This window comes from Rhinopithecus roxellana, chromosome 8 (genome assembly GCF_007565055.1).
Source record: "Rhinopithecus roxellana isolate Shanxi Qingling chromosome 8, ASM756505v1, whole genome shotgun sequence".
NCBI lineage: Eukaryota > Metazoa > Chordata > Mammalia > Primates > Cercopithecidae > Rhinopithecus > Rhinopithecus roxellana.
This window is the reverse complement of record NC_044556.1, coordinates 124,689,718-124,715,644: the sequence shown is the minus strand read 5'-3', so window position 1 is coordinate 124,715,644 and position 25,927 is coordinate 124,689,718. Positions and strand designations below refer to the sequence as shown.

General features: G+C 39.2%; 1 protein-coding gene across 2 annotated transcripts in view; it reads right to left on the bottom strand.

The window, feature by feature from the left end:
• RABGAP1L (RAB GTPase activating protein 1 like) overlaps window positions 1-25,927 on the bottom strand; it is a 781,286-nt gene that overhangs the window by 233,128 nt on the left and 522,231 nt on the right. For both annotated transcript variants that reach the window (XM_010367378.2, XM_010367376.2), the window contains exon 18: window positions 11,163-11,204. In XM_010367378.2, coding sequence (XP_010365680.1) covers window positions 11,163-11,204 — 42 coding nt within the window. The remainder of the gene's footprint in view (window positions 1-11,162; window positions 11,205-25,927) is intronic.

Sequence of the window (25,927 nt, the reverse complement as noted above, 5' to 3'; positions counted from 1 at the left end):
CAGGCACGGTGGCTCGTGCCTGTATTCCTAGTACTTTGACAGGCCAAGGCAGGTAGATCACTTTAGGCCAGGAGTTTGAGACCGGCTTGGCCAACATGGTGAAAGCTTGCCTCTACTAAAAATACAAAAATTAGCCAGGTGTGGCAGTGTATGCCTGTAGTCCCAGCTATTCCGGAGGCTGAGGCACAAGAGTCGCTTAAACCTGGGAGGTAGAGGTTCCAGTGAGCCGAGATAGAGTCACTGCACTCCAGCCTGAGCAACAGAGCTGCAATCTATCTCAAAAAAAAAAAAAAAAAAAAAAAAGGAAAGGAGACCTAGGTTGAAAAAAGCTGCTATCCTGGCAGAATTCTTATTCATATACACATAGGAGGAATTGAGGGAAAAGAAAACCTATGCTTTCTCAAGTTGACTCTAAGTCAGTTAGTCAATAAATATTTATTAAGTGCCTACTATGTGCCAGCAACTCCAATATAAAGGCAAACTAGTGGGCAGACCCCATATAGAGATTAACTACAAGGAGGAAGACAACCAACCAACCATTTAATCAGGTATCAGTCCCAGGTGTGCAAAGGACTGACAAATAGATGTTCTAGAGCCTGTGTTTTCACTGTCTAACCTAAGTTTGCAGAAGGCACAGAAAGTCCCTAATGTAGTGAAGCTAAATGGAAATTAGCTTATTGAAGAGAGGGAGAAAGAGCATTCCTGGCAGAGGAAACCAGTACATGTGATGGCTCTTAAGTGAAAGACAGATTGGTCTATTGGGAAGACCTGAAAGAAGTACATTATGTCTTGATTGAGAGAGTGCAAATAAGAGAGAAGGAAGGGGCAGTTGAGGATGGAGAGGTAGGTTGTGCCAGATCATAAAAACTATGTGGACTGTGTCAAAATTGTGAACTTTAGCCTAAGAGCAATGGAGGCCTTTGAAGGACTTTAAGCAAGAAAGAAGTTACTTCTCTGACCTCATCTCCTACCTCCCTTCCCTCACTCTCTTGTTGTAGTCTCGTTGGCTTCCTTCGGTCCCTCAACACTCAGTCAACACTCCCAGCACAGAGCATCTCCTCACTACCTTCAGTCTTTGTCCAAATCTCACCCTCTAGTTGGGGCCTATCCTGACTACCCTATTTAACATTGCAGCCTACCCATAACTTCCCCTACCCTGCAGTACTTTTCCTTTTCCCCATAACACTATAATTTCTAATATACTGCATTCATATATTTATTATGTTTATTGTTGATATGGTTTGGCTGTGTCCCCACCCAAACCTCATCTTGAATTCTAACTCCCACAATTCCCATGTATCGTGGGAGGAACTCGGTGGAAGGTAATTAAATCCTGGGGGCGGGTCTTTCCCATGCTGTTCTCCTGGTAGTGAATAAGTCTCATGAGATCTGATGGTTTTTAAAACGGGAGTTTCCACCATCTGGGAAGTGAGGAGCGCCTCTGCCCAGCCCCCGCACCGTCTGGGAAGTGAGGATTGCCTCTGTCTGGCCACCCAACAGTCTGGGAAGTGAGGAGCGCCTCTGCCTGGCTGCCCCACCCTCTGGAAAGTGAGGAGCGCCTCTCCCTGGCGCCCGCACTGTCTGGGAAGTGAGGAGCACCCCTGCCTGGCCGCCCCACCATCTGGGAAGTGAGGAGTGCCTCTCCCTGGTGCCCGCACTGTCTGGGAAATGAGGAGCGCCCCTGCCTGGCCGCCCCACCATCTGGGAAGTGAGGAGCGCCTCTCCCTGGCCCCCGCACTGTCTGGGAAGTGAGGAGCGCCCCTGCCTGGCCGCCCCACCATCTGGGAAGTGAGGAGCGCTTCTCCCTGGCCCCCGCACTGTCTGGGAAGTGAGGAGCGCCTCTGCCTGGCTGCTGTGCAACCATACAAGTATGAAGTGGCAGCCTTGTGTGTGATCTTTCTGGCCTCCTCAGGTTTGCATTTTCGACATTAAAGTTCACTTTTAAGTTAAAATAAATAAATAAATACAAACGGGAGTTTCCCTACACAAGCCCTCTCTCTTTGTCTGCTGCCATCCATGTTGGATGTGACTTGCTCCTCCTTGCTTTCCTTCATAATTGTGAGGCCTAGCCCAGCCACGTGGAACTGTACGTCCATTAAACCTCTTTCTTTTATAAATTGCCCAATCTTGTGTATGTCTTTATCAGCAGTGTGAAAACGAACTAATACAATTATCAACTGTCTCTTGCTAGAACATAATTTCCACAGAGACAAGTAGCTTTGTTACTCTAGTTCACTGATCTATTCAAGTACATAGAACAGCATCTGTCTCTAAATAGGTGTTTAGTAAATATTGTTGAATAATAACTAAAATCTGCTTTAATAGTATTAAAAAATCGAAAAACAACAGACCCTGGGTGAGGTTGCAGAGTAAAGAGAATGCTTATACACTGTTGGTGAGAATATAAATTAGTTCAGTCACCATGGAAAGCAATTTGGCAATTTCTAAAGAATTTAAAACAGAACTACCATTTGACCCAGCAATCCCATTACTGTGTGTATGTCCAAAGGAATATAAATTGTTCTACCATAAAGACACATGCACATGTATCTTCATCGCAGCACTGTTCACAACAGCAAAGACATGGAATCAACCTAGATGCCCATCAACGGTACACTGGTTAAATAAAATGTGGTACATAAACACCATAGAATACTATGCATCCATAAGGAGAATGAGATCATGTCCTTTGCAGCAGCATGGATGCAGCTGGAGCCATCATCCTAAGCAAACACACACAGAACAGAAAACCAAATACCACATGCTCTCACTTATAAGTGGGAGCTAAACATTGAGTACACATGGACACAAAGAAGGGAACAATAGACATGGGGCCTACTTGAGGGTGGAGGAGGGTAAGGATCCAAAAACTACCTATTGGGTACTATGCTTATCACCTGAGTGAAGAAATAATCTGTATACCAAACCCCCATGACACACAATTTATCTATATAACAAACCTACACAAGTACCCCTGAAATTCAAAGTAAAAAAAAAAAAAAAAAATCTGCTTTAAAAAGACTACTCTACTGGCAGTGTGGCAATGGACTGAACAACGGTCAAGAGTATATGGGGAAAGTGCGGTCACCCACTTCTGTCAGTTCCACTGCTAACACTCAAATTCAAGCCACCATCTTCTTAAACTTACCTCTTTCATAAACCTCGGCATGATCTAAACTAATCATATTGATATGGTTTGGATGTTTGTCCCCTCCAAATCTCATGTTGAAGTGTAATCCCCAATATTGGAGGTAGGGCCTAGTGGGAGGCGTTTGGGTCACAGGGGTAGATCCCTCATGAATGGCTTATTGCCATCCCCTTTCTGATGAGCTAGTTCTCACTCAGTGGATTCACATTAGATCTGGCTGTTGTAAAAGAGTCTGGGACCTCCCCCTTCTGTCTCTTGCTTCTCCTCTTGTCATGTGATATATAGCTCCCCTTGCTTTCTGCCACGATTGTAAGCTTCCTGAGGCCCTCACCAGAAGCAGATACCAGTACTATGTTTTGTGTAGAGCCTGTTAAACTGTAGGCCAAAATAAAACCACTTTTCTTATCTTTCTTTCTTTTTTTTTTGGAGACAGAGTCTCACTCTGTTGCCCAGGCTGGAGCACAGTGGTGCAATTTCAGCTCACCACAACCTCCGCCTCCCAGGTTCAAGCGATTCTCCCGCCTCAGCCTCCCGAGTAGCTGGGACTACAGGTGCACACCACCATGCCTGGCTAGTTTTTTAGTAGAGACAGGTTTCACCATGTTGGCCAGGCTGGTCTCGAACTCCTGACCTCCAGCGATCCGCCCACCTTGGCCTCCCAAAGTGCTGGGATTACAGGCGTGAGCCAATGTGCCTGGCTCAAACTTCTTCTTCTTCTTCTTTTTTTTTTTTTAATAAATTACCATCCTCAAATGTTATCTTTATAGCAATGCAAGAAAGAACTAACATATATATTCATTTATTTGTTTAATTACTATCTTTCTTTCATTGGAGTGCAAGTTCCATGAAAGCAGGGTCTTTCCTGGTTACTACTTTATCTCCAATGCCTAGAACAGTGCCTGGCACTTCATAGGTATCCAATTTTTGTTACTACAGGAGGTCCTGCAATAATCCAGGAGGCCATCATTTTCCTGGAAAATTTGGTGGCCTAAAACCTACCTAAGTAAGAACAGGAGGAAAGTGGGAAGATTCTAAAAATGTTCAAGAAGTAGAATCCACAGGACTTGGTGATTGAACGGATATGGGGTATTAAGAAGAGAGTTAAGGATAACTTCTAGGTTTCTGGTTTGAGCAGCTGGGTGGAGTCCTTACTGAAGTGGAGGTTACTAGAGGAAAATTACATTTGGGAGGGCACATTATTTCAGTTTTGACTTTTGATGTGCCTGTGAAACACCCAAGTCGACATGTTCAGTTCACAGCCAAATATGTGGGTTTGGATTAAATATAAATGAGAGTAAACATCAACCTAAGTGCCCATCAACTGAGGAGTAGATGAGAACATGTGATATATTAATATATACAACATGGAATACTACTCAGCCTTAAAAAAGAATGAAATAATGTCTTTTGTAGCAACTTGAAAGAGGAGGCCATTATGCTAAGTGAATTAACTCAGGAATGGAAAATCAAATATCGCATGTTCTCACTTAGAAGTGAGAGCTAAGTTATGGGTATGCAAAAGCATACAAAGTAGAAAGTGGACACTGGAGACTCAGAAGGGGAAAGAGTGGGAGCAGAGTGAGGGATTAAAAAAATAAAAATAAATGAGAGTAAACATTTATAGACGAAACCAGGGGAATGAACAGGATCAACAAAGGAGAAACAAGAAGTGACTTCCTAGAGGCTGGAAATATGTAGAACTCCAAGTTAATGGCTAGGGAAAAAAAGGAAACGAGGGGAAAAAAAAAGATAGAAGTAGCAGAGGGGGAGATAAAATAAAGGAGAGAAGCCGAGGGAAGATGTTTCTGAAACATAAAAAAAGAAGGGGAAAAAAAGGAAGCGTTATGTCTGTCATTATGCTTTTTGACAACTGTTGAAGGATCAAGTAAGATATCAAAAAAGCTTCAATGGAATGGTAAGGAAAAACTATACTGGAAAGGGCTCAAAAGCCAAAAACATCAAAGATATACTTCAGAACTTTTTTTTTTTTTTTTTTTTTTTTTTTGAGATGGAGTCTCACTCTGTTGCCCAGGCTGGAATACAATGGTGCGATCTTGGCTCACTGCAACCTCTGCCTCCCGGGTTCAAGTGATTCTCATGCCTCAGCCTTCCAAGTAGCTGGGATTATAGGTGCCCACCACCATGCCTGGCTGTTTTTTGTATTTTTAGTAGAGATAGGGTTTCATCATGCTGGCCAGGCTGGTCTCGAACCCTTGACCTCAGGTAATTCACCCACCTCGGCCCCCCAAAGTGTCAGAACTTTTATATAAGCCCTTCCAAACTAAGAGAAGGTCCAGGCTTCTAGAATTTAGCCATGATTCACTGCTTCCCTAAAGAAACTGGATATTCTCCCAAAAAAAGAAAATAATAGTGGACTCTTCGAAGCTGACTGAAGAGCTTTATTTATATGATTTAGTAATAAAAAGATTACTAAATCATTACTTTTAAACTGCTTTGCTTTATATTTATATTTATTACATTTACATATTTATGTATAAATATGTAAATGTATATATTTGTTTATATATTATATTTATACTGATATTGATAACTTGCTTTCAATTTCCTTAAAGGTGCTTGTTTAGCAATTCTGGTTTTTTTGAAGAGTATAGGAAAATGCATTCTCACGTTGCTGGCAGAGAATTTTGTAATATGTATCCAAAATCAAAATTTGGTTACAGTCTGACCTAGCAATTCCATTTCTAGAAATTTACCCCAGAGATATCAGATAAGTACGCAAAGATGAAAGTTTAAGGATATTTGTTACGGTTTTGTTCAACAGGAAATTCTGGAAACAAATGTCCATAAAAAGTAAATATAAAATTGGTTAAATAAATTATGGTATAGGGGAAAGTTCTAGTGGCTTGAGCGGACGGGTGGCAGGAGGAACCATTATGAGAACTGAAGCTGACGATTAAACCTGAACAAGATCAAGATTACAACCTCTCAAAAGCACCAAGACTTTGTGGCAGAGTCCGTGGGGAAAAAGCCAGGAGGAAGCCTGGATGGGATTGGTAAACTTATGGACAAGAAGCTGCAGGAAAAGGGCTTTGACAAGGCCTATGTTGTCCTTGGCCAGTTTCTGGTGCTAAAGATGAAGACCTCCTCCGAGAATAGCTGAAGGACACTGGTGGTGCCAATGCCAAGCAATACCAGGACTGCTTCGGACGCCTTCGAGAGTGGTGTGACATCTTCTTGTGGTGCTTTCTGGGAAGCCCTCAATCCCCAGCCTCAACCAGAGTTTGCAACCGAGTAGGGACTCCTCTCTTGTCCTCAACAAAGGAAAAGACTACTATTGTCCTACTCACCTACAATGTACTCCAGGGTCTTTTGGGAGTTTTCTCTCCTAACCATTTTAACTTTTTTGGATTCTCGCTCTTGCATGCCTCCTGTCTTCCTTTTTCCCCTGCCAGTTCCCTGGGGACAGTTACCAGCTTTCCTGAATGGATTCTTGGCCCCGTCCCTTACCCCCACCCTCACTTTCAGTCCATTTGATACCATTTGGCTCCTTTTTTGGCAGAAAAGTCACTGTCCTTGTAAAGTTTTTTAGATCAATGAAGTCAGTGGCTTTCAAAAAAAAAAATTATGGTACAGGGCAGGGTGCGGTGGCTCACGCCTGTAATCCCAACACTTGGGGAGGCCAAAGTGGGTGGATCACCTGAGGTCAGGAGTTCAAGACCAGCCTGGCCAACATGGTGACACCCCATCTCTAGTAAAAATACAAAATTTAGCAGGACTTGGTGGCTTGCACTTGTAATCCCAGATACAAGGGAGGTTGAGACAGGAGAATCACTTGCAACCCGGGAGGCGGAGGTTGCAGTGAATCAAGATCATGCCACTGCTCTGCAGCCTGGGCAACAGAACCAGACTCCGCCTCAAAATAAATTATGGCATATACAATAGGATAAAAACAGTCAAAAGAAAATTCTGTCTCTAACAGAATTTAGAGACAGGTGCTAAATAGCACCTCAGTACACTGTAGTACTGAGTGCTAGGCATCAATCATATATTAACTCATTAAACTCTGACAACAATCTTATGAGACTGGTATTACTAATATTCCCCCATTTAAAAAATGGAGAAACTGTAATTTACCTAAGACCATTGGATAAATTGTTTTTAATGAATCTGAACTTAAGTAGTCTGGCTCCAATGTCCACATGCTTTTAACCATTACATATGTTTAGTGAGATGGAAAGATATTCATGATATACTAAATGAAAAAGAGTATTGTTCAACAGCACTTTTTGAAAGAAAATAAATTTATGTGCATCCTTTCACACTGTTCTTCTGGATTTTCTCCCACTTTCTCATCTTATCTCAAACCCAGATTAAAAATATACATACATACATACATACATATGTGTATAGGTACGTAATGCATACTTATATAATCATAGACCAAAGCATGGGATAAAGGCTTTATACCAAGTTTTTATTATGGTTATCCCTGGGAATGGGATTATGATTGGGCCTTATTTATCTCTGTAGTGTTTGCATATACACGTAGGACACGAAACAAGCATATAATACTTTGGGAAGGCCAGAGAAAAACACTCTATCATTTGCTTTTAACCACGGTCAGCAAACACAAAACCTATTCTGACTGAAAAATTTCTGTGCCCAACATGAAGTGGCTAAGATCAATTCTGACTCATCATCTCCAGTCTATTAAATCTATTGAATGTATTCTATGACTACCTAATGTTTCATGTAAGTAAATAAATTACATTTGGAGGAATATATCTGAACTACCTACTGGACACAAAATGATTTCATGATGCTGCCTAGTATTGTGAATCATTCTTTTAGCTCAGTAGCTTTCTAGCTACCTGATAGGCTATTACTAACCAAAAAGAAGCTGATCCCATTCAGAAAGTAGGTGTCTTTAAAACCAAACTGAGCAACAGAGAATTCATCCTGTATCTATCCCATTCAAAAACATTATAAATCCAATTTTCCCACTACTGAGACAAAAGTCTTTAGGTGGTCTTGGGCTTTGATCTCTCAATCATCAACTAGGGACTGGGGGAAGAATTAGATGTTTCTCTCTGGCTAATACCATTAGTCTTCCACAAATATAACACCTAGACATTTAATATATGTTAATGAGATAATCTGTTAGTACTTAACACAGAGTATAAATGTTCAAGAAATGTTAGGTCTGTCCCCTCATCACAAGAAATGCTTATAATATAGAGATATCTGAAGTCTCTCTGTAGCTATACTGAAAATTCGTTAGGCTCAATTCATAAGCACTTTGAAGGCCAGGCTCATTGGCTCACACCTATAATCCCAGTGCTTTGGGAGGCCAAGGCAGGAGGACTGCTTGAGTCCAGGAATTTGAGACCAGCCTGGGCAACATAGTGAGACCCCTGTCTCTACAAAATTTTAAAAATTAGTTGGGCATGGTGGCATCTACCTGTAATTCTAGCTCCTCAAGAGGCTGAGGTGGGAGGATCACTTGAGCCCAGGAATTTGAGGCTGCAGTAAGCTATCACCACGCCACTGTATTCTAGCCTAGGCAACAGAGTGAGCAGAATGAGACCCTGTCTCAAAAAGCAAAAAACAAAACAAAACAACAACAACAACAACAAAAACCCCCAGCAATTTGAAGTTCTCCAAAGTTTTAAATGTTGATATAAACAAATACATATAATTTTTCTGATATACTATACTAGTTTGGGTATTCTTTTTTCCAAGTGGTGGCAACAGATGATTAAAGTACACTTCAGTTTAGTCCCATATATACTTTGTCTATGGGGGGGGTCAGCTTCAGGATTCATATAAGGAAGTTACATAAATATAGGGCACTAGTGATGAGAAGGCTCTTTTTATCTTCTCTAACTAGTAAAATTCTCTAAGATGATGCTAGAAGAGTGCCCACGTATTGCTAAAGAAGACAGAAAAAGCCTTCCTGCCCAGTGGCCAGAGAATGTCCTCTGTAGAGGTCTTGTCTGGGTTAACATGGACAAAATAAATGAAAATAATATGAACAAGTCAACATGTCAATCAAGAAGATAACTTACTAATGTATATAGTATTAAGTTGACACAGGGTATAGGTCTGATATCCAGAGAGGTAGTCCTGGGTTACTCAAAACACAGATTAAACATGCAGTGAAAGCACTGGTAAAGATGAGTCACCAAAAAAATGAGGAAAGGCATTTTGGGAAAGACATAATATCTGAGAGTTTAAAAAATTAGATATAATATGAGAAATCAGAACTTTCTTGGACCTCCTTATACTTACTTTATGTTTTAATATTGTTTTTAGTCTGAATTACATACACTTTCAATGCTTAGGCATTCTAAAAGTCTTATTCCAGCCCTGTTGAGAGGACATGTTGGAAAGTTTCGGCTTGGATTTGTTTTAATAAAAGAAAAAAAATTAGAGGTCAAAACCCATGACTTCATTAAAGGACACAGCAAATATGTTTGTGTTATTTTATTTAAAATATTTTTCTATTTTCTAAATAGCTTTGGCATAAAAAATATATAAACACAAATGATTTAATTTTAAAAAGTGCATGTTACAAACTTTACAAAGAGCAAATGTGTAATGGAATAAGAGATGAGGAACAGAAACCCACTGACTGAGTTGCAGAGGGCCTGTACTATTTCATGCCTTTGTTTAGAATCAAGCCTATGTTAATGTGATTAGGTATAGTTAAGGCTCTCCTAACATATCAAGAGGTCCTATGATACCACATCACTATCTTTTGAGGGATTCAGAAGAATGATAAGGGATCTAGGAACATATTCTGAGTCACCTTGTAAAGAACAATAATAATGACAGCTAACATTTACTAGGCAGTAAAATGTTCTAGATACTACATTAAGGACTTCTTTGATCATCTCAATTCTTTTAACAATCTCATATATTAATTTCTATTATCTCAAAACTCAGACTCTGCGCACTTAGAATAATTTGCTTAAGGTCATGCGGTAGGGCTGAAATTAGAAGCAAATCTGGGCCGGGCGCGGTGGCTCAAGCCTGTAATCCCAGCACTTTGGGAGGCCGAGACGGGCGGATCACGAGGTCAGGAGATCGAGACCATCCTGGCTAACACGGTGAAACCCCGTCTCTACTAAAAATACAAAAAAAAAACTAGCCGGGCGAAGTGGCGGGCGCCTGTAGTCCCAGCTACTCGGGAGGCTGAGGCAGGAGAATGGCGTAAACTCGGGAGGCGGAGCTTGCAGTGAGCTGAGATCTGGCCACTGCACTCCAGTCCGGGCGACAGAGCGAGACTCCGCCTCAAAAAAAAAAAAAAAAAAAAAAAAAAAAAGAAGCAAATCTGTCTGAGTCCAAGTCTGCCATTTTAACCACCATGTTATACTGAGGAAAGGGTAAGCCTGTGCCTTTGAGGCAATTATCACCTTTAATATCAGAATGTCTTCTTTGACTGAAGGACAAAAACCAGCTGGGTTATTTTCACCAACTCTGCAGCAAATGTCTTGCAGTTACCACATTATTAAAGCTGTATGATATGTTGACATAACCAACAAGGTAATTACAATAGAATTCTAAAGTGTTTTATAAATTTCTAACTATCATAGAAAGAACTGCAAATTGAAATGCAGTAGTTCCTGTTTTAGTCAGCATATTATGGAAACTTTAATAATTCAATTACATGTTTAGGTACCTCCAGAGATGTTACAGTAAAAAGTGTTTTAAGAAAAAAGAAGGCATCATTCTGACAGAAAACAATTTTTAACTTTTTCTCTTACATCATCCAACTCATGATAAAAAGATATTTTATGTTACTGGAAAAAACACTATAATAGTACCATTAAATACATAGATTATAAGAAAAAAAAAAAAAAGACTCCAAATAAACAACAACAGAAAAGAATGAGAGGAGGGAAGAGGATCAGAGTTTCTCAGAGAAGTCATCTTTTCTTGTGTGTCTGAGAAACTAAAATGAGTCAAAGATTGTAAATTGAATTATTCCAGTCCCAAGGGCAAAGAGGTAAGAGAATTTGGTAACTTAAGATTAAAAAAAAAGACTTACCTTTAGGAGAGCCAAAGCTACATGAAAGATTATGTTCAAACCCTGAAATAGAAAAAGAAAGTGAAAATTAGTAGTGCCACATATACCACGATTTTATTATTTCCCCAAGACTTCCATATATCTTTAATAAAATTTCTAATTGCTTTCATCTTCACAAACAATAACTAAACTATGAGTTTTTCTTTAAGGCGTTTTCTTTCCCTGAGTGGCTTGTTGTAAATTTTAGGTGCTATTTAATCAATGTTCACATAAAATTGTTTTTACAATAAGTTATTTCCCTTCCATCAATTTCTGGATTATTTGCATGTGCCTAAGTCTTGTGAAAGTCAATTCCTTGCTCAAGCTGGCATAATGATGCAGAAGTCTAAAATTATTAATTGAAATTCCTAACCCTAATCTGGACATCTCGGTGTTACAGTTAAACTACAAGTAGCAGAGAGAATAAAATAAAACAAAACAAGGCAATGTTGCCGATAAGTGGGACAGATTGTGTACTGGAGGCTTTAAGTATCACACTGCATTTCCACTACTGTTCTTACTGTTTTCTTATTTGTTTTAGTGATTGCTTTCAAGTATTATTCGTATAACTAGAAGTGGTCATTAGGGGCTATCTGCCAGACTTCCTTTTCTTTTCTGAAAACCATAGCAATATTTCTTTAGAAATAAACAAATTAAATTTTTCCCGAAGAAGCCATTCTAGAACTGAATTTTGAACTCTGGGTTCTGCCCAATTGCTCTGAAGAGATGCTGAGTTATTAAATTCAAAAGATAGAGAATCTTATATGATAAAGATAACAATCAGAAATAAGTTTGCTACAAAATGTGCTGTTTCCTTGCCATGCAAGTCATCATACATAAGAAAAAAGATATTTCAAGTATGAGTTGGCATAAGACCCGTAAGTCCAGGGTCTATTTCACGTGCCCTCTTCATCATAGTCACTGATACACTCTGGCTGGCTTTTGGATATGGAGCTGTACCAAATGTACTACCCAAAAAGCTTACAATAAACCATGCTTTTTCTGTTTCTGAAATAACTCCAGAAGCAAGGATTAGGCCCAGATATTTAGAGTGTATTCCTGTTATGATTTGCTAACATAACCTTTCACATTCAGCTACCAGAAATATGACATAATGATGGAAGGAATGAATGATAAACACAAATATTCAGTTGGTTAAAATATAAACCAAATATTTTTAGTTTTGGGTTTACTCAGTTAATTCTTTAAGAAACCAAAAGAAGTAGGAAATAAGTATAATCAGGCCAGGAGATAAAAACAAATGAACGCAGTTCATAACCATACTAAGAAATTATCCTAGACTGGTTTTGATCATAATTTGCCAATAGAGAAAAGAAAGACTATTACAGATGTTAAAATGTGGGTTACAATTAAGCAAAATTTGCTTTCTGAATCAAAATTTGACTTCTTACCCACCAGCTGCTGCCCACCTGCCAAAACTTAAAGGCCAATATAAAAAAGACCTACTGCCCTGTTCTCCAACTCTGTCCACCACCACCACATCACAACTGCTAGGCAACAGTGAATTCTCACAACCTGAGTGCTTATCAGCTTGCCATCAGAACCTGATCCACTATTTCTCTGGTTCTTGTTTTTCCAGGCACTGCTCAAAATGTAAACCCCTCTCATCTTTGTTTTCTCATCTTCATAATGCTCTGGTCCTTTATCCTAAGCCAGTTTCCTACTCCTCCTGTCCTTCCCAAATCCTTTCATGGTAGCCTTTGGAAACTCCACTCCATGTTCAGCTATCGTGGCTGTATTCTTAACCTCCCTGTCAAACATTCCCCCCAAATTCCTAATATTCACAGGAATAGTGAAATTTCATTGATTCTTATAACAACCTATAAAATGATTCTCATTTTTTAGAGTATGAATGTGACTAGCCCAATATTATACATGTAAAAACCAAAAAGAAAATTCTAAGCCCTCCAACTGACTAAATGGAGGACCAAAGGGACCCAACTAAACCTGAAAAAATTGTTCAGAACATGACAGCAAGGTGGAATCAGGCATGCCTCATTATACCCTCCTCCCTTTGGAGTTCAGGCACACAACTGACCAGAATTAACATTAAAAGAGAGATCCTAAGACAGACAGAAAAGACCCTGTAGCAATAAGATACCAAATTCCAACCTGACGCTAAGCATAGCATCACGTGGCAGATAGCAGGGCCCTGAAAGAAACCAAACTGTTTTATCCCAAAATAGATTCTTTTTTTTTTTTTTTTTTTTTTTGAGGCGGAGTCTTGCTCTGTCACCCGGGCTGGAGTGCAGTGGCCGGATCTCAGCTCACTGCAAGCTCCGCCTCCCGGGTTTACGCCATTCTCCTGCCTCAGCCTCCGGAGTAGCTGGGACTACAGGCGCCCGCCACCTCGCCCGGCTAGTTTTTGTATTTTTAGTAGAGACGGGGTTTCACCGTGTTAGCCAGGATGGTCTCGATCTCCTGACCTTGTGATCCGCCCGTCTCGGCCTCCCAAAGTGCTGGGATTACAGGCTTGAGCCACCGCGCCCGGCCCCAAAATAGATTCTTTAACATATTTTGAAATGGTTCTAAAAAGCTATCTCTTGTGGGGAAAATTTACATTCTATAGAGGATTCCCTTCTCTTTCCAGGTCATTTTATGATCCTGAAGACAGATTGGCTGAGAGTCTAGAATCTTTTAAGGATCTCTAAAGGAAACATTCGCCATTTATTGCCTCTGGGAGTGGTTACTTAGGAGACTTCATATACATAATAAGAACCCCAGTCTTTACAACCCCTTATCTTAACCCAGACACTCCTTTCTATTGATTCCAGGTTTTTAGATAATAACAACTCTTTCAACCAATTGCCAATCAGGAAATCTTTGCCAATCTGGGCAACAAAGTGAGACCCCCTCTCTACAAGAAAGTAAAAAAAAAAATTAGCCAGGTGTGATGGTGCACACCTGTGGTCCCACCTTCATGGGAGGCTGGGGCAGGAGGAATGCTTGAACTGAGGAGGTTGAGCTGCAGTGAGTCAAGATCACACCATTGCACACCAGCCTAGATGACAGAGCAAGATCCTGTCTCAAAAAACAAACAAACAAACAAAGAAAAAAAAAGATAACATTTTTGAATCCACCTGTGCTCTGGAAGCCCCAGCTTTGAGTTGTCCTGCCTTACTGCACTGAATGAATGTATGCTTCACATCACATGTATTGACTGATGTCGTTTTTGTTTTTTGAGACAGAGTATTGCTCTGTCACCCAGGCTGGAGTGCAGTGGTGCAATCTTGGCTCACTGCAACCTCCACTTCCCAGGTTCAGGCGACACTTATGCCTCAGCCTCCAGTGTAGCTGGGGCTACAGGCTCTGCCACCACACCTGGCTAACTTTTGTATTTTTAGTAGAGCCGGGGTTTCACCATTTTGGCCAGGCTAGTCTCAAACTCCTGACCTCAAGTGATCCACCGGTCTTGGCCTCCCAAAGTGCCGGGATTACATGTGTGAGCCACAGCACCCGGCCTGATGTCTTTTTTTATTTTTATTTTTAGAAGAGTCTCGTTCTGTCACCCAGGCTGGAGTGCAGTGGCACAATCAGAGCTCACTGCACCCTTGATGTTTTGAACTCAAGTAATCTTTCCACATCAGCTTCCCAAGTAGCTGGAAGTACAGGCATGTGCCACCACACCCAGATAATTTTTTTTTTTTTTTTGGTAGAGAGGGTTTCACTATATTGCCAAGCTATTCTTGAACTCCTGGTCTCGAGCAACCCTCTGCCTCAGCCTCCCAAAGTGCTAGGATTAAGGGCATGAGCCACTGTGCTCGGCAATGGATTAATATCTTATGTTTCCCTAAAACATATAAAACCAATCTGAAACCCAATCACCTTGTGCACATGTTCTCAGGACCTCCTGAGGCTGTGTCATGGATCATAGTCTATAACTTGGCAAAATAAACCTCTAAATTGAATGAAACCCGTCTCAGATGCTTTTTAGTTTACATATATGTTTAGTCAGGCTAGAATCACCCCCTCAAGCCACCTGATGTCTAGTCTAGTGAGATTTTCTCACACAGTGCTGGTATAATGTGCATAGTAAATGCTTATTTGAAGACTGAATGATTAAACTACAGTAGATTTCCCAAATTTTCTGGGGTTGATTTATTTCCCTGTGGACCCAACTAGACCAATTTACAGAATTATCATCAAATTACAGTAAGAACCCCTTTCTTCAATTATCTCAAAATCAAACAATTAGACAACCAAGCTGTGCAAAACACAAAGAACTTACAAGCAAAAATTAAATAAAGATCTCTAAATAGCCAAAATGGCTCTCACAAACACCAAGAGAAATCTTTGCTCAACTTTTTATTCTATACATACTTCCAGTTAGTTTGGTGATATGATTTTGAAGTTTGTAGATATTAGAAGTAGCAAACCTCAAGATAAAGTATGTGCCAGATGGGATCAGGGATAGATAGCCTATAGTGACAGTTGTCAGAATTAAAATATCAGATCTCACAGAAATAGAAGATAAAAAAAAAAAAAAAGATAAAATGCATAGCTCTCTGGGTCCACTTGGGGGAGCCAATAATCTTCAATAGTAACTACTGTTAATTATCACTATTAGTAATGACAATCCAGCAGGATTAATGCATGCTTATATCATGTTATAATACTGTGCTTAAGAAGGGAGGTGAGTGTGTGTTTTAAATAAAAAGTAGATAATGATGTTTTGAAGTTTGGGAAGCTAAAGAGGAAACTTTCAGTTACCAGAAAAATTTATATATGTAAATTCTTTAAACAAGTTCAGAAGAATAAGGTATTATATATTTGCTTATATGAAGCTCTAGACATTAACCCATAAAAATAAAGACTTCATAAGCCTTGAACTAAAGTAAAACAGAGTGGCTCGACAATGCAAACGAATATACTTTAAGACATTGATAGAATTCAGAAAAGAACTTGTTATTCTATCAGGTTTTTTTTTTTTTTTTTTTTTAAGAGATAGAGTTTTACTCTTTCACACAGGCTGGAGTGCAGGGGTGTGATCACCACTCGCTGCAGCCTCAACCTCCCAGGCTCAAGCAATTCTCTCAACTCAGCTTCCAAGTAGCTGGGACTACATGTGTGTGCCACCATACCTGGCTAATTTTTAACTTTTTTTGTAGAGATGAGGTATCCCTATGTTGCCCAAGCTGGTCTCCAATTCCTGGGCTCAAGTGATCCTTCTGCCTTGGCCTCATAAAATGCTGGGATTATAGGCATGAGACACCACACTTAGCCTTGAAATGTATTTTTAAAAGCAAAAGATGTCATACATTTTCAAGATGCCTCCCATTTTTAGGACTATGTAATCCCCAGCAATTTGTTTGTTCTTAAGGGGAAAACATGTACCTAGTAGAAGTCAAAGGGCTAAAAGTGTGGAGAATTATTAAGAGTAAAAAATAAGTAAACATGTTATGGCCACATCATTTATAGTACAAGGTCTAACTCCAAATGCAAAATAATAACCAACATCTACTGAGTATTTTGTATGTGCCAAGATATGAATGAATTACATTAAAGGCATGTCCTTATTTCATCCCACAACCACCTAAAATTCCATTTTATATACAAGGAAATCAGGATTTAAAGAAATCAAAGTAACTTTCCTAAGTCCAACACCTAATAAGTGCAGATCTAGGATTTTAACCTAAGCAGCCTAATTCCAAAAGTGATACTCTAAACAATTAAGTTAGAGAAGATGATTCAATGAATATATGAATGAATACATCTCTTATTTGGATATTATTTAATGTGTCCTCTACTTCCTAAAGGATTAAAGCAATTCTTTCAATTTAAAGGCAGGTAAATTTTGAGAGCAGAGAGTAAAAAGATAACAAACAGGTGACTTCTACCAGAACTAAATTCTATTATTTGTTTCCACATTGAAAACACAAAAAGTAGCTGACTGCTTGCAGTATATGAGGCAACAAAAAGCCAGCTTGTTGTGGGAAGAAAGGGTCACCACCTTCCTCTAATGACAACTGATTGAGATCAGCCTTGTATGCATGAAGAAGTAGCTTTTTAACTGATTTGGATACTGCTATTTCAAAATTCAATGACATTCTGGCAACATCTTTGCTTTAAAGAACACCTACAAGTAATTGCCCCAAATTGAATAATTGCTCCAAAGTGCAGATCATGGTGTTCTCGGGTAGGCCAAGGATTAAGCACCCACAGTCTTGCATAAAATAACGGCTGACAGTAGAGCACCCACTGAAACAAAGACATCGAACATTTTGGCTCTGATAAGCAGGCAATCGTGGGTTCAGAGGGAGCTGACAGATTGCGTGAGAAGCTGTCAAAAACTTAAGCTGACAGCACTGAGAACAAATGCTGAAAAGGTAGTGTCAAAAAGTACCAAGTGTGCATCAGCACCTGGGTTCTTAGGAATCAAAATAAAAGGGAAATAATGGAAATCCTAACAACAAGTCAGTAACCCAAATTACCAAATTATCAAACCAAAAATGGCCAAAGTAAATGGAGCAGGTTCACAGACAAAGCTAGAAGAAATGGGGTTCTGTCCTTTCTGACCCATCCAGAAGAAAACATACCACCCTAGGAAGAGATAATGACTAAATGAGATAGCATACATCAAATAAACTGAGTATTTGGTAAATATTCAATAAACATTAGCAATTATTATTAGGTTCATGTATTCATTGCCTAATATATCCAGTATTTTATATTTTTCACTTAATCCTCTCAGTAACTCTATGGCATATGTGTTATTGCCACCATTTTAGAGATGACTAAACTGAAGCTCAGAGACAGAACCCTGTTAGTAAATGGTAAAGCCAGGCTATAACTCAGGTCTTTCAGACTAAAGCAAATCCATGCTTTTTCCCACTAATTCCATATTGAGTGCTAACTCAGTGAGGCTTTGGTTAGATATCTGTGATGGATTCAAGAGTCCCAATTCTTTGATGCTTCTCCCATTGAGAGTTAAGGTCTCTGTTCTCTCATTTCAACCTGGGCAGACTATGGTACTGCTTTTGCCAGTAGAATATGGTGGAAGTGGTGCCATGCTAGTTTATGTGCCCAGTCCTTGAGATATTGACAGCTTTCATGTCCAGTCTCTTGGAACACTCACTCTTAGAAGCCAGCTACCATATAAGAAGTGCAATTATACTTACACCCCCTTGCTCTCTAAGTAACCAAGCAATCACAAGAAGGCCTGGAGGACCAGATATCATCAGTAAAGAAGAAAGACCAAGAATCACCAAAGTGGTAGATATGTGAGTAAAGAAGTCATCTGGAAGTGAATCAGGTGGTCCAGCCAATGCCAAGTGGATCAGAGATGAACCACATAGCTGAATTCCAAAATTTCTGACTCATGAGATTGTAAGAAAATAAATGATTGCTTTTAATTATTTTTTTCACTTGGAAATAATTTCAGATTTAGAAAAAATTTGCAAAAACAGTACCAAGAAGTTCTACATATCCTTCACTCAGTTTCACCCAAACATTAACATCTTACATAACCACAGTATAATGATCAAAACCAAGAAACTATTATTTTTATCAAATGCCCCACTAATGCCCTTTTTCTGGTCCAGGATGCAATTCTGGATTATATATTGAATTTGGTTGTCATGTCTCCTTAGTCTCCTTTCATATGGGACCGTTTTCAGCCTTTATTTTTCATGACCTTGATGCTTTGGAAGAGTATCGGCCAGTTATTTTATAAAATGTCTCTCAATTCGATATGTCTGCTGGTTCCTTATGATTAAAGTCAGAATATGTATTTTTGGCACAAATACCACAGAAGTGATGATGTGCCCTTCTCAGTGCATCCTTTTTTTTATTATTATTATACTTTATGTTCTAGGGAACATGTGCACAACATGCAGGTTTGTTACATATGTATACATGTGCCATGTTGATGTGCTGCACCCATTAACTCATCATTTACATTAGGTATATCTCCTAATGCTATCCCTTCTCCCTCCCCCGACCCCACAACAGGCCCCGGTGTGTGATGTTCCTGTTCCTGTGTCTAAGTGATCTTATTGTTCAATTCCCACCTAGGAGTGACAACATGCGGTGTTTGGTTTTCTGTCTTGCGATAGTTTGCTGCTTCTCAGTGCATTCTATCAAGAGGTTACATAACATCACTATATGTCTCGCTATAAAAATCACTGTCCCTTTAAAGTCACTCGGTTTTCATGTAGCTTGTTATATATTACAGGTAATCAGAAGAAAATCCCTTTGACTTCTCTTTGATAAATTTCTTGCTGCTATGATCTATAAAGCAATGGATTGTTTCAAAGAAAGTAGTGAAAGTGACAGATAATTAACAGGCAAAAAGAAATAAGTTAATACTAGCTGCTCTTAAATATAGGTTCTACAGCAAGAATATTTAGAATATTAGCCAAAAATTCTTTTACTTTATTCTGCTTCTCATGTTTTAAGCTGTTTATTTTAGGATGGCTAATGGTGCTTGATGGGGTAACGAAATAAAACGATGTGACGTTTGGGTTTTTGTTCTGAATGTCCACTAGAGGTCAGGATTACAGCACTGAAAATCAATCGCTTTTTTTTTTTTTTTTTTTTTAAGGATTTCACAGACCAACATAGTAGCCTTGTATACAAATTAAGACATGCTGTTTTACCTAGGTAATACCATTCAGGACATAGGCATGGGCGAGGACTTCATGTCTAAAACACCAAAAGCAACGGCAACAAAAGCCAAAATTGACAAATGGGATCTAATTAAACTAAAGAGCTTCTGCACAGCAAAAGAAACTACCATCAGAGTGAACAGGCAACCCACAGAATGGGAGAAAGTTTTTGCAATCTACTCATCTGACAAAGGGCTAATATCCAGAACCTACAAAGAACTCAAACAAATTTACAAGAAAAAAACAAACAACCCCATCAAAAAGTGGGCAAGGGATATGAACAGACACTTCTCAAAAGAAGACATGCATACAGCCAACAGACACATGAAAAAATGCTCGTCATCACTGGCCATCAGAGAAATGCAAATCATAACCACAATGAGATAACATATCACACCAGTTAGAATGACAATCATTAAAAAGTCAGGAAACAACGGGTGCTGGAGAGGTTGTGGAGAAATAGGAACACTTTTACACCGTTGGTGGGATTGTAAACTAGTTCAACCATTATGGAAAACAGTATGGCGATTCCTCAAGGATCTAGAACTAGAAGTACCATATGAGCCAGCCATCCCATTACTGGGTATATACCCAAAGGATTATAAATCATGCTGCTATAAAGACACATGCACACGTATGTTCATTGTGGCACTATTCACAATAGCAAAGACTTGGAATCAACCCAAATGTCCATCAGTGACAGACTGGATTAAGAAAATGTGGCACATGTAAACCATGGGATACTATGCAGCCATAAAAAAGGATGAGTTTGTGTCCTTTGTAGGGACATGGATGCAGCTGGAAACCATCATTCTCAGCAAACTATCACAAGAACAGAAAACCAAACACCACATGTTCTCACTCATAGGTGGGAACTGAACAATGAGATCACTTGGACTCGGGAAGGGGAACATCACACACCGGAGCCTATTATGGGGAGGGGGGAGGGGGGAGGGATTGCATTGGGAGTTATACCTGATGTAAAGGACGAGTTGATGGGTGCTGACGAGTTGATGGGTGCGGCACACCAACACGGCACAAGTATACATATGTAACAAACCTGCACGTTATGCACATGTACCCTAGAACTTAAAGTATTAAAAAAAAAAAAAAAAAAAAAAAAAAAAAAAAAAAAAAAAACCAGACATGCTGTTTTAAAACCCTCCTGGCTAAGTCCTCCCTTATTTTTACTATTAATTTACTAACATATACCAAAAAAAGGATGATTCCCACCCTTCCTTTCCTCCAACTTAATTATATATTTTCCATTTTATTATAGAGTTATTTGTTACACTTTTTTTTCATAAATGACTAGTGAATGAGAAAGAGTTCAAGAATGGGTAGGGATGAGAAATAAGTTTAACATGAATGCATCTGTTTAGTCATAAGTAATTTTAAAATATTTTCTTGTTACTTGTTTGTACAGATTCAGTAGTAAAATATCTACAAAGTCTAAAAGTCTTTATCATAGGTGACTCTGAGATTTTTTTTAAAAAAACATAGTTTTGCTATTACTTATTTATTTATTCATTTATTTTAAACTGTTATTTTAGGTTCAAAGGTATATATTCAGGTTTGTTATGCAGGTAAACTTGTGTCATGGGGGTTTGTTGAACAGGGAAAGAATATTTAGAGGTTTGTGACATCTGAATTAGATAAAACTTTCAGAAACAAGGCAGGTAAAATGAGATAATAAAATCAAATTCGAGGTTTTAACATGTGTTTCAAACTGACCCAACAGTCCAATAGATAGTTTTTTGGATGAACATAGAAATTGACCTTTTTGGTCTTGAAGCTTGAATCTTAACATTTGTTTTATCTGATTCCTTACTCAACAAAGGACTTTCAGGTCTCTCAAAAAAAAAATATGGAAGAACTGAAACTCACCAGATCACCATATCCAGACAATGAGATAACGGCCCCTCATTCATCTTAATTGCTTCCTTGCCCCTCCCTAGTTCCTGTTTCTTACACATTGTTATATCTCTTCCCTGCTATATAAATCCCTAGTTTTAGTTTGTCAGGGAGACGGATTTGAGACTGAGCTCCCATCTCATCTCGTCTGCTGCAGCCCCCAGTGACAGCCTTCTTCCTTGGCAATAATCGTCATCTTAATCATTGGCTTTCCGTGCTGTGAGCAGCAGGACCTAGACTGAACCCCTGGTGTTGTGGTATATTCATCAAATCTGTATGTCAAGCATTTTGAGGACATTTACAAAGATGCATAAGTCATCCCTACACTCAAAGGACTCCCAGATTAGGATAGCAGATAAAAATATAAACAGAAAACACACCACCCAGGGAATGATGGGGAGGTATGATCTGAACATTAGAGCACTGAAGTATTGCTATAAAGTCCCTATACACATGTTCCATTGGCCACTGAACATTGGCATTCACCTTTCTGTTCTCAAATTCTCTTAAGTCATGATATACATCGGATTATATTGTTTTCCAGTTACAGTTATCAGTCAACTATCCCAGGCTGCAGGGATGCTTTTGATACTCTTGATAATGACAAAGGACTTCTTATAAATTGCCATTGGCTGATCTTGACCTTCTCCTTCCACCAGGCTTCTGCCAGTTTTCCATTAACCCAATCCATCCAGAAATCATTTGCTAGAGTTCTTGTGCTCATACCCCTTTTCTTTCTTTCTTTTTCTTTTTTTGAGATGAAGTCTTGCTCTGTTGCTCAGGCTAGAGTGCAGTGGTGCAATCTCAGCTCACTGCAACCTCCGCCTCCTGGGCTTAAGCTAATCTCCTGCCTCAGCCTCTCGAGTAGCTGGGATTACAGGTGTGCACCACTATGCTCAGCTAATTTTTGTACTTTTAGTAGAGATGGGTTTCACCACATTAGTCAGGCTGGTCTCGAACTCCTGACCTCAAGTGATCCACTCGCCTCGGCCTCCTAAAGTGCTGGGATTACAGGCTGAGCCACTGTACCGGGTCCCCTTTTCTTTCTTTTTTTCTTCTTCTTTCTTCTTTCTTCTTCTTCCTCTTTTTTGGAAACACGGTCTTGCTCTGTCACCCAGGCTGGAGTGTAGTGGTGCTATCATGGCTCACCACAGCCTCAACCTTCCAGGCTCAAGCCATCCTCCCACCTCAGCCTCCCAAGTAGCTGGGTCTACAGGTGCACGCCACTATGCCTAGTTAATTTTTCTCTCTCTCTATATTTTTTTTTAATAGAGACAGGCTTTTGCCATGTTGCCCAGGCTGGTCTCAAACTCTCCACTTAAAAAAAAAATCTATAAAAATGCCACAACATGGTATAAAAGTAGGCACATAGACCAGTAGAACAGAACAGAGAACTCAGAAATAAAGCTACATAGTTACAGCTAACTGATCTTGAACAAAACCAACAAGAACTTATACTGGGGGGCGGGTACAGTGGCTCACACCTGTAATCCTAACGCTTTGGAAGGCTGAGGCAGGAGGACTGCTTGAACCCAGGAGTTCAAAACCAGCCTGGGCAACAGAGCGAGACCCCATCTCTACAAAAAATAAAAAACTAGTCAGGTGTGGCAGCGAATGCCTGTAGTCCGAGCTACTTGGCTGGGTGAGGCAGGGGAATCGTCTGGGCCCATAAGGTTGAGGCTGCAGTGAGCCGTGATCATGACCCTGCACTCCAGCCTGGGTGACAAGGCAAGACTCTGTCTCAAAACAAAAACAAAAACAAACAACAAAATCTTACACTGGGGAAAGGATAACTTCTTCAATAAACGGTGCTAGGAAAATTGTATAGCCACATGCAGAAGAATGAAACTGGACCATTATCTCACCATATACAAAAATCAACTCAAAGTAGATTAAAGACTTAAAAGTAAAACCTGAAACTAAAGAAATATTAGAAGAAAAAATCTAAAGAACCCTCTCCTGGTTGTTGGTTTAGGCAAAGAATTTGTGACAAAGGCCTCAAAAGATCAGGCAACAAAACCAAAAATAAGTGATAGGGACTTTATTAAACTAAAAAGCTCCCACACAGAAAAACAAAACAAAACAAAACAAAACTCAACAGAGTGAAGAGATAACCTGTAGAATGGGATAAAATATTGGCAAATTATTTATCCAATAGGGACTAATATCTAGAACAGATAAGGAACTCAACTCAACAGGAAAAAGACAAATAATCCCATTCATATTTGGGCAAAGGATATGAATAGACATTTCTCAAAAGAAGAAATACAAACAGCCAACAGGTGTATGAAAAAATGCTTAACCTCATGAATCATCACAGAAATGCAAATCAAAACCACAATGAGATAGCAGACCTCAGCCAGAATCTCTATTATTAAAAAAGACAAAAAGTAACCAGATGTCGACAAGGAAGTGGAGAAAAGGGAACTCATATACACTGTCAGTGGGAATGTAAACTAGTACAGCCACTATGGAAAACGGTATGGAGATTTCTTAAAAAACTAAAAGTGTAATTACCATTTGACCCAGCAATGCCACTACTGGGAATCTACTCAAAGAAAAAGAAGTCAATATATCAAAGAACTCACAGTCAAATATACAGTTAGGAGGCTTTAAAACACCCAAGAAATGGTATGTAATTTTGCCTGGAAACAGCTGATGAATTGAGCAAGAGGCTGTACGGACACTGACAAACCAGGAAATGCTATGCATAGTAAACTCTCATCCCTCCAAGGGGTGAAGTCCTAGGTTTATATCATGCTGGGAAACCAGTAATCAGTGTATTCATCTTCGGGGACCCTTTCTCTTCTGTCCTCATCCATTTATGTATAGGTAAATGTTAGTGAAGTTTAAACACTAGGGAAAGCAGAGACAGAAGTGATTTAAGAGAAAAACATTGAAAAACAGTACACAAGAGAGGGTTTGTAAAGTTAAATCATATAAACGACTCCACTGCTACCAACCATGTCTCTGTGAAGATGTAAGAAGGATGTTACTAATTATATGAACTCACAATTTAAAAAAATCACCAGCAGGGGCAACTCCACCTTTCCTCTACCTTTTTCCCCCTGCCACCTAAAGACACTAGCAGCCTGGTACACATAAAAACACAGAGTGAACTTTAAGAATCATAATGATATACCCTGAGGATCACTAAGGAGCCTAAGTTTCTCTCTGCCTTTCAGGGGATCTAGCATCTTTCTGCCAAGAAGTACAAAAGACTAAACATACCACTTCACAGTAGCTATTGCGTGGTAAATCTTAATTGCTATGCTACCATCTGTATAACACTTTACTGCACAGAACTTTTGAGTATACAGTTTCATTCAACTGTAAAAATATTAATCAGGCATATAGGCCATTATTAATTACCTCCATTTTACAATGCAAGCTTAAATATGTTAGATGATTTACCTCAGTTCACAGAATTAAGACTGGAATGACAAGTTTCCTGATTATAATTCAGTTCTCTTTCCATTAGACCATTGGCTCTTAACCATGGTTGCTTATTAAAATCACCTGGGGAGCTTTTATAACACACAGAGGCAGGAGATCCATCTTAGGTCAAATAAATAGAAATTTCTCAGGAGTAGAATGCAGTCACTTGTATTTTTAAGAACTTCCCGGGAGTTTCTAGTATGAAACCAGACTGAGAACTGAGCATTACCAAGTTTTCAAGCCAATTATTCATTAGAATCACCCAGGAAGCTTTAATAATATCCCAAAGTTTAATTTAACTGAACTGGGGGAGGGCCCAGACTCTCCAGGTGATTCTAATACCCAGCTAAGTGTAGCAATCACAGCATAACACCTCTAACAAGCACATCTAAAAATTCTTTAACTTAAAATCTCCTTACAGTTTTAGTATTTAAAATGTTTCTAAAGGTCACTTGTATAATCACTAAAAATAATGTGAATTTTAGATTAATTCATTAAGGGGTATATAATTAAGCAGTAAATGATAACAGCAGAAGGAACTAATATATTTTTAAAAATAAGACTGATATTCATCTGTACTTAGAGGAGTGTACGGCTTCTTTTAATTGAGGTGGGGCAAATGAAGATATTACACCTCTCTGGAACCTGTTAACGCAGATCATGGAACATTATCAAAATGTAACATACTAAATTCCCTAATAAATAGTTAGGAAATAGCTTTCAGGTAATATTCATGTAGGTAATAATACAGTAAGAAAAGGTAATTGA